Below are 10055 nucleotides of genomic sequence, written 5' to 3' on the forward strand. Positions count from 1 at the left end.
ACGATGAAAAATGAAACAGATGTACAATGAGGAATGTTTTTTATTTCTTTTCAGAAGCAACCTTGTTTTCATGGTTGAGAAGTGGAAATTATTCAATAAATAAACAAACATATGAAGAATATTCATTTTGGAAAGGTTTTATAAAATAATAAAGTTGCATTTACAAGTATTATCATCCAGTGCTTGAGTCTCAAGTATTTTCTGAAAAAAAGAAGAAAAATCATTTAAAAAACATATAAATGATAAAAACATAACAGAAGCGGCGCACATCGACAGCTACATTTCCAAATTTTAAGAACGATACATGATATATACTTTCGCAGGTTAATAAAGTAAGATTGACACTGAGATCTATAATTAAAGAGAGGAGTTAAAGTAAAAGTTAAACCATGCTCTTTCTACCACCCTTTCTCTCCTAAAGATTTCCCATAAGACTTTATAAGTGAAGATTATGGAAGAGAGCCCCTCACTTTTGTTGTTCGGTCTTCAAGCCCCGGATAATCTTTCCATGTGCTTTAAAAAGATAAATATTTGTGCGTATGTGTCACATTTTTTTCTTTTAAGACCGCTTTTGAAAACACATTTTTTTCAGCTTAAATGTGACCCCCCCCCCCAATGCTAAGTGTAATTTAATGTGTTGAACACATTTCAGGTTATCAACAATATTGTTTTGGCATAAATCAAGAATGAGAAAAAGCAGTTTTGCCTTAAATTGATATGAATAAAATATTTCCGGCGTTTACCAAATGAAAAGTAGAGATGCGCATTTGTTTAAAGTGTATGATGATAGGGTTGATTGCAGCAAGTTACAGTTTTCTGGGCAAATGGTTTTTAAGAAGAGGATTTTAAAAAAAATCTCTTTATAATCCTAGGTAAAAATTCGAGGCCCCCCCCCCCAATATGGCCCACCCTGATTTTGACGAACATGATCCCAATACGGCCCACCCTGCTTTTGACGAACATGATTTAATTAAACAAACTTTATTCTACTCTACCTGAAGATGATTCCAAATCAAGTTTAAGTTTTAAAAAATTGTTCTCTATATACACTGTACTAGCATTCCTTTGTAAAAATTCGACCCCTTCTCCCATTGTGATCTCCACCTTACCCCAAGGGATCATGATTTGAACAAACTTGAATCTACACTACCTGAGAATGCTTCCACACAAGTTTCAGCTTTTTTGGCCGAATGGTTTTTGAGAAGATTCTTGAAAAATACCAACACGTTTTTAATAATTCCTAATTATCTCCCTTTGAAAGAAATGTGGCCCTTCATTTTGACAAGCTTGAATTTTCCTTATCTAATGACGCTTTGTGCCAAGTTTGGTTAAAATTTGCCCAGTGATTCTGGAGAAGAGTTTACAAGCGGACAATCAGACGGACGGACAGACGGACGGATGGACAAAATCTCAATATGGTTGGCTAAATTGTTTAAAAGAATATCTCTTAAATGATGGGTTAACATGACACTAGTCATTCATACAGACGACCTTTCTTGTTATTAACATAAAATTTAAAAAAAGCAATCAAGAAAGTGAACAAACATACAAAGAAAGTTCAAACGCATCCGTTTTATCGAATCAAAAAACAATAACAGATTATATCTCATATTAAAAACTCAGTAAACCGCCACAATACACGTAGTTAAAGTAATATCAATTACAGTGTAATGATCGACATTTCTAATTTCAGCACTCGAAAATTACTTAATCTTCTTTCGCAAATGCCAAAAGCAGGTGTGACTCTTTTTTCAAATTCCACAGACAAGGTTAAATCATTGATAATGAATAGTTATTTAACTTTATGAAAGATGTTTGTTTCGCAAGATGTTTGTTTGCGCAAGGAAGAAGGACATTTGAAGTTTGGAAAAAGATTGGAAGATATTGGAAAGGTTATTCCCACTTACTGCAGTAAGGATTCTGAGCGTTCGTGACTAGGTAGAAGTTGCCCCGTCTAGACTGCGAAAGAATTGCGTCGTTTCCCATCACAGGGCAAGGGGAATCACCGCAAACATTGCAGGTACCCTTAACAAAATCTTCATAGGAATCACAGGGGTATGCGGTGAACTTGCACGGCTCTGCCGCCAGTGACTCTGCGAAGTATATATAGGAGCGCTCGTGGCTGCAGGCCACTGAAAGAAAAGCCTCTGTAAAAGAAAAGAGAGATAGAATTGAGAAAAGAAGAGAGAGAGAGAGAGAGAGAGAGAGAGAGAGAGAGAGAGAGAGAGAGAGAGAGAGAGAGAGAGATTTAAAAAATCTCATTGATAATAACGAACTGATTGACTTATTTATAGGATAGTATGCTTATAGTTTTTAGTATCTTGATTTTGAGATTAAAAAAGGATCTTATGACAGTTGTTCATGTTATGGAAAATATTCAAGGCACCAAGGCGGTGTATCTTTATCACAGAAATGTGTATCAAATGATACTATATAAGGAAAACCATAAATCATGCAATAAACATTTATATATAAATTCGTCACAAACTACCTTTGAATTTTATAGAATAGTTGCCGTTTGATAATCTAATAATTACTCAACACTAATAAGTTTTCTTAGCCATTCAAATTTGTCTTTTTTTTAATTAGTAAAACTTTGACTTTTTGAAATCTTGGTGTATACTTTTTCAAAAGTGACGGATACAAAAAATGCTACATGTAGCGGTTGTGCGCTCTCACTGACCGTTAAACCTGAGGGTCAGGAGTTCCTCCACCCCGGTCTTATAGGCGGGGGGACATCCTGGCTGATGGCCTCCTCCGTTAGGGAAAAAGTCAATGTGTCCACAGGACTTCCTGGTACCAAATCCTACCGGAACAATGTCAGATAGGTAAACATGTACTACGTGTGTTGGGGTTGTTACTTTGTTTACCGGCATAACAGAACTTTAAATAAAATTTTGACAAAATGACATAAAATTAAATTTCGATTAGCCAAACCTAGGCGGCAACTTTAATGGGCCAAATGAATTACAATGCTAAACGAGAAAAGATTAAACTAAGATTGTGACGCACTCAAAACTTTTATACTAAGTTCAAGAACAACTAATAAGGCCAATGTTATATCAAAGCCCAAACCCAGCGAGTAAATTGTAAATGTCATTTTCTAAAAAAAAAATTAAATTAAAAGATTATTACATTCTGCTTTTGTTTTGCCACTTTCAAAACAAAATGATTTAAGTGTTTACCGGCATCTTCGATAGGAAGTGCATCAGAATGAATGACGTCAACAAATTTTGCGTCACTAGGATCTAATCTCACTTGCTCTGCGTATCGTTCGAACAATGGACCAGCCGGGTCCATACCTGAAATGCAAATCAGTCTCCTCACAATGCTTTTGAAATTGATCAATTACTTCCAGTAATAGTTAAATATAGAATTGCTTATTAAAAAGTCCACCTGTGATTCGGCCCATATTCGGAGTTCGAGACCCAATATATCCACTTGTTTGGGCCCCAAGACTATGCCCGATGACATGGACGTTTTCCATTTTGACGCCATGTTTGTTCCTAAGCATTTCCAGGAACTTGGCGACGGCAGCCCCCACTACACGTGTGTTGGCGGCGGAGGCCGGATATATTTTCCTGGCCCCGTTTTTCCAGTTGACCGTTATGACGTTACAATCTTCCTACAAATGGAATATCCAGGGTATGATGTCATCTGTTCTGTTACTTCGATTCGATTAAAAACGAGAGGAGTAAATCTTAATTAACATTCGGTCTTTCCAAGTATATGGTTAAACTATCATTGCATAAACTATATTACAAATAACAATTGTTATTATCTATAGTGTATTCAATTTTCTCTGACGTACCTTCTTCAAAAACAGACTTGAGATATTAAGAACCCAAGGTTCATTAGCGTTAGCCATGTAACCATGGATGATGATTTTTACAGGGTTGTTAGGATTAAAACTGGACCTAGCCACTGAAGCGGAGTCATTGTAGCCTAAATTTACACCGGTGCGAGAGTTGCTTCTGGTATAGAGTGTCAGACCAAAATGAATGGCTTCGGGAGATTCCGGAAGATATCCGAGTGTATTGTCGAAAGGGTCGTCAATGGAAAAGCAACCCAGGTCGCCATAACAGACCTTCTTCCCTTCGTTCAGGAAAAACTCTGAAGTATATCAGACACAGGTATAGAAAGCAACGAGTATCTCACTAGTCCAAAATACTGGAAACTGTAAAAACTAAATGTAAGGCATTACTGATCCAACATAGAGTTTATATGTGTATTGCTTGTGGCGTTTTGGTAAATCTAGAGGATATCCAGTCTACCGCCCTTGATACGACACCCACTGCAAATAACGATTCAAACTCAGATGGAACCTTATTAATAATTAATATCTTTATAGACTGTTAGACTGACCTCGCCAAACAAAATTATATACGTACAGGTTTGAATATCATTGAAAAACTATGCACTTTGGTATACCGGTGCATAAGAGACTGCACCAGATGTTTTTACTCTCTCCCTACATTATATATCAGGAGAAAACCTTACCAAAGGACGATCCAAACACTAACACGAATACAACCAGGCCCAACGCATTCATCTTGGTTCATTTGATTTTGTTTCTATGTGGTGTTTGAAATCAGAGAAGATAAGAGATTGTCGTCGAGGTCATCTAAAGTACGAACGAACCGAGATATGTAATACCATCGCCCTATTCTCTTTAATTTGATGGACATACTACATGTAGTTTGTAAACAGATTTACATGTATATTGTATTGATATTCACCATTGTCAGGTTGTGAATCGCTTTGCTTGGGAAATTTGTAGCTAATTGCAACACGGTGCAGTAAAGTACTCTTTTTATGAATGTCACTATTTATTGACCCTGATTCTACTCTCGGGGAACCTTTATCATGCAAACGCTTGTCTTGAAACGTGACCTTCAAGAAATCCGCATCTTAAACTTAAAAAATAAAAAAAAAGCTTGTGTAAAGGAGTAGCTTTACTTATACTTGGATGCAGAATTGTGTTGTGCTTCTCTGCCATTATGTTGACAACTACATGTGCATGTAGCATTATTTTATGTACATGCAAATCATAGCTGAAGGTCTGTAGCTCCCGGTCTGAAAGAATATGGATGGACGACCTGGGAGCTACAGTGCCCCCCCCCCCCCCAAGTACAATCAATTTACGGTGCACTAAAAATTGCGCTAGGTTTGGACTGATTAACCTTATTTCAGACCAATTCTGTGGAAAAAAATTGTACCATTATATTCTTTAGTCATTTTACTACTAATATTGCTACTTTTTTTGCCTCAAACTTTATCTTAAACACGCAAATCGACATTTGAAATTGAAGTATGATAAATTCACATCGAGATCAATAGTCGCCATTTTAAATGTAAACAGACTGCACATCTTCACTTTACAGGACCGGATTATGTTTAACAAAACATGCTTATTAATCACAAACTTATTAAAATTTTAGTTTTAATGACTGTAAAATATAATTATAGAAATCAAAATAAGAGTTCAAAACCAGCACAAGTCTTTGTGCGCCGTATATTTGGTAAACCCTCGCCTCTGAAGACAATCCATCTTTATTAATGATTAATTCTGCAATTTCCCCCATCATTAATATAAGGATGCCCATTCCACATCGATGTGTACGAAATACAAAGAAACTGAAAACTCTTCTTTTTAGAATTTCCAACTGAATTAAACATCCACTTATCAGGTTCAGTTTCGGCGTTCTACAACGCGTTCAGCCTGCCTGATATTGTTCTCACGCTTTTTCAGGCTTTCCCGATTATTAAAAGTTATCAATTACACCACTCCAGAGTCATGATTTCAATTTTATGAGAGTTTTTGCAGTATATATGTGGATGCACTCTTGTGACCTGTACTTTTACAAGTTTCTTGTCAGTTCTCTCCCTTAGACCAAAAGAAAATACTGTGCATTGTCGATCATTCGAAAGTCTGCATGCAATCATATGATGAAGTTGTTAAATGTTTTAATTATGATAATTCATTATATTAATTTGAGTAAGTCTTCTGTTCTATCATATTTACGACCACTGCATATTTTCTCCTCTATTTCGATTGTAATAACCGATTGTGATATAGAAACCGACAAAATGATACTGTTAGAAGGTTGAACTAAAAGAAACTCATTCAGTTTTAAATGAGATACATTTTGTAAAACTGGGCTGAAGAAATAACAATGACATAGAAAAAAGTGAGAAGTTTTCACGAAAGAGAAGTTTCAGTGAAAATGTCCAGGTACTTTAAACATTCTTTATTTATTTTCAAAACAAAAATAGATCTTGATACATGTACATATATTAAAGAATAAGGGTTATGAATGAACCATATCTCTATCCCCTACCATTGAACATTTCTGTATTATTGTACCGATGTACCATATTAAATGTTAGTTGAACTAGCTGGATATTTTTTAATTAAAAAAATTGATTTGAAAAATGAATCAGTTAAAGGCAAAATGATTTTGATAACTTATGCTCAAAAATGATCGGCAGAAAGTAAGCAGGATTTCTATTTAAAAATAAGTACTGAACGACCAAACTTACAGTTTCAACCAGGCAGAACATTTTTAGAGCCAACAAATTGAAAAGAGTTATCTTTCTTCTCTAAGATAACTACCTGCTGACCTGGTTACTGTAGCTCTTTTAAAAAATACGATAAAAGTTTAGACTTTATATGTATAAAGTGTACTAATCAGTTTAGTTGTGCATGAAAGAAAATTGGCCTATAGCACATTGCCGGATAAATAAGCCATAACAAAGGACGGGTTTATTTAAAATCTTATAAAATATCGATTCCAATTGATCTTCCATCATTTATCTGTTTATTTTTATAAAGCTTTAAAATTAAGTGAGCAACACAGAAACCAAATTAAGATAGAGTACGAACTTAAAAAAATATATGCAATATAACTGATCATCGACTTTATGATTAGTATTTTATGGATATTAATACTAAATATACAGAAAGACGAATTGATTTTAACTACTGTTGTTGTACATGTATATGTTGATGGTGATTCGGCATTTTCATAACTACATATACTGAATTTACAATCACTGGTTATATCCAATTTTTTCTATTTCTTTGTACAACCGAGTGTTATTTATACAGAAACTGACAAGACTGAAATTTATGTGATCCAGTAAAACAATCTGTCCGCGCATAAATAAACGCATTCCTGTATCTGCTGTAAACTCCTCTCAAAAGCATTGTTGAGATAATTACATATATATGCTAACTTTATTTGAGTACCTATAATAAATAGTATTGCATCCTTCATTGATATCTATTCTGTAATTTTTGTTTTATGTTTAACTTTGCGTGGATTACATTGTATTTCTTGATCGATCGAAACTAATCGGCCCCCGACGGACTTGCTGGGGCTGACCTCAGAAGTTTTATGGTCTACTTAAATATCTTTATCTGCAATGCAGCGATATTAATACCACCAATAAAACTCCAAACAGTTCATTGTTTATGTGAAGCACAATTAGATTTCTTAAGATATACAAATGTAGAGGAGAAAACACTCAGTGATGAGAATATTGTAGTCTAATTTTCATTCACTGAAAAAAAAATAGTTAATCAGCGCCAATTTGATTAGCGTATAGGATGCACACAATGTTCCCGGAAAGCATTGTTTTCAAATCATATAACCGTCAAACAATTTTTCATATTTTTAATTCAACATCTAACTTTCATTATATTGTAATGCCGTTTGTATTCGTCATCCTTGCTTGTACCAAATCAAATGATAATTGTTTAGCATTTCCGTGTGTATATGACGTGAATTCGATCAATATTACATCATGCATTTTCTGCGTGGACCCACGCAAAGATCGAGATTTTATATGTATATATAGTATTTAAAGTGAAACAATCAGTGGCTCAGAAAATTAGTAGATATATTAAATCAGAAATGTTAATTCAGATGACATTTCATTGAAAATCACCCCCTTATAGCTTATAAGCCGTTGACGTATATGTTGTTATGGACATTGCATGATTGTTGTCTAAAAATTAACAATAACTCTGGAAGCAACAGTAAAAAAAAAAACCCGTAAGCTTTGACGATTGAAATCAGAATGCATTTATATGATTGTACTTGGACTGCATCTTTTAAAAAAAGATTGAAAAAAAAAACAATATCAGTACAGGAAGCTTGGATTTTTGACTGGCCGCTTTTCAACAGCACACATTTTTAATAAAAGTGCGGTAATTTAAAAAAAAAATCCACACAAATTAAGAGCTACTCGTAAGTTGAGTCACATGTATATTAGAATACGACTTAAAATGCATCCCGCGCACCCGTCAATTGACCTTCTCATTTTTTACCATGTGAGTACATATGAATAATCTCTTATTTTTGTTCAAAACTTTGGGCTATGCCAGAAAAAAATAGATTACTTATTTTATGGAGAATAATGTCTGGATAAATTTTAAAGCAAAAGCTTATGAATGAACATTACATGGAAACATACGTCAGTTATGTATCCTGTATCAAATATAATACATGTATCATGATATTCACATGCCATAATGTTTATTTTAAATGATAATGATTTAATGGCGCTGTACAACATTTTTCAATTACTTTTTATTAATGAAATGATTTACTTGGTTTGAATTTGAGAAGAGGGTTAATGTTTAGACACCTACACAAATTTTGCTTCATACTAATAAAGAAACAATCGTTTGGTCAGCTCGGTTTTTGTTTTCAATTTAACTACATGTACAGTAAGGTTATATTCTTCTTTCCATTCTTTTATGCTTACCCCTGTTTGCTGAATATGATGCAATCGTATTTTTTGATCTCAAAAGAGAGAGATTTTCCGGAAAAGTTTCTGGTACAATATATTTTAGCCTCGAAAGCGCACTTAATTACATGTTTATGGCTGTTCGATCAATTATTTATACCCGTGACAAAAAGCATTGGATCTTATGTGGTCTCATTACTGCAACGGTGTGTGCATACGAATTGAATAACGCGCGCAAGCGCATTACGAAAATTTATTTGCACATATCGTTGCAATTTTTAGACCACATCTTTCGAAAAAAATAATGTTTTATTGTTTATATTTTCGTTTTTTCACCTTTATTCCCTTTCCGCAATTATGATTGATTTTCCAAAATCTCTTTCTTATTCTACGAGGAATGTGCAATGAACGGAAGAGCTGTATCAGGACAGCTTTTGACTTATAAGCAAAAATTATTTCAACAACACATGTGCATTCTTTGACATTTAATACTCTTGTCATTAAGATAATGAATAAGCACGCGCTTTTTCGTAGAATTCAAGGTCACATAAAGAAACACAACCAATTTCCCTTTAATCTGCAATAAGTAGAATACTGTACAGATTAAATAAGAAATAAGTTGAAATCTATCTTAAAAATGCATTATTATAGAGTTTATTCACATTACAAATTTTTTAAAGATTTTTTTTTTCAGTACTAGTATGAATTAATAAAAAATTAAGAATGATAATGCATGGCTTATACAAAGCGATGTAGGCATACTCTTTAAGCAAGAACATTTGAAGATTATTTTTGACCAATTGGCAATACTAATAATCAGTACTAGTAATCAAAACAATAAATGTAACTTACTTAGTGTAGATATCTAAAATAAGTGAAAAATTTTCTGTCGCCAAACAGAAAAAATAAATTCATTCCCGGGCGGGCATGTAGCAACGAAGAATTGGGGGGAGGGGATTCGGGGTCCCTATTAATGATAGCATAAATGACTTAGACCCCCCCCCCCCCCCGGATTAGGAATTTCAGGTTTGTCGGAAATGCTGAAGCTGTAGATTGCCAGCCCTGATTCTACCGATCTTAAGAAAAAGCTTCAAAGCAGCCCCAATAAAAAATCCCCATCATTTTACAACCATAGGATGGTCTTAGGACAAAGTAAGTAATAGGACAAAGTTTGGTGGTTCCTTTAGGAAAGCTTCGAGAAACAGACCTAAGACTGGGATGTATCCTAAGATGTACTTAGGACGCACCATTGGCCTAAGACAGCTTCGTGAACTTGCCTACAGGTATTGAGTGAATAA

The 10055-nt window shown here is 34.4% G+C and overlaps 1 protein-coding gene across 1 annotated transcript; it reads right to left on the bottom strand.

Annotated features, from left to right (window-relative positions):
- Positions 1–121: 121 nt before the first annotated feature.
- LOC105345185 (inactive pancreatic lipase-related protein 1) lies at positions 122–4645 on the bottom strand. Its single transcript, XM_011453262.4, has 7 exons — positions 4501–4645; positions 3812–4113; positions 3397–3625; positions 3186–3302; positions 2684–2806; positions 1908–2147; positions 122–201 (listed from the first exon to the last, which is right to left on the bottom strand). Exons 1-7 carry the CDS (start codon positions 4550–4552, stop codon positions 191–193), a joined length of 1074 nt encoding a protein of 357 aa, XP_011451564.3. The 5' UTR covers positions 4553–4645; the 3' UTR covers positions 122–190.
- Positions 4646–10055: the final 5410 nt, after the last annotated feature.

Source organism: Magallana gigas, chromosome 7 (assembly GCF_963853765.1).
Source record: "Magallana gigas chromosome 7, xbMagGiga1.1, whole genome shotgun sequence".
In the NCBI taxonomy this organism is placed as follows: Eukaryota; Metazoa; Mollusca; class Bivalvia; order Ostreida; family Ostreidae; genus Magallana; species Magallana gigas.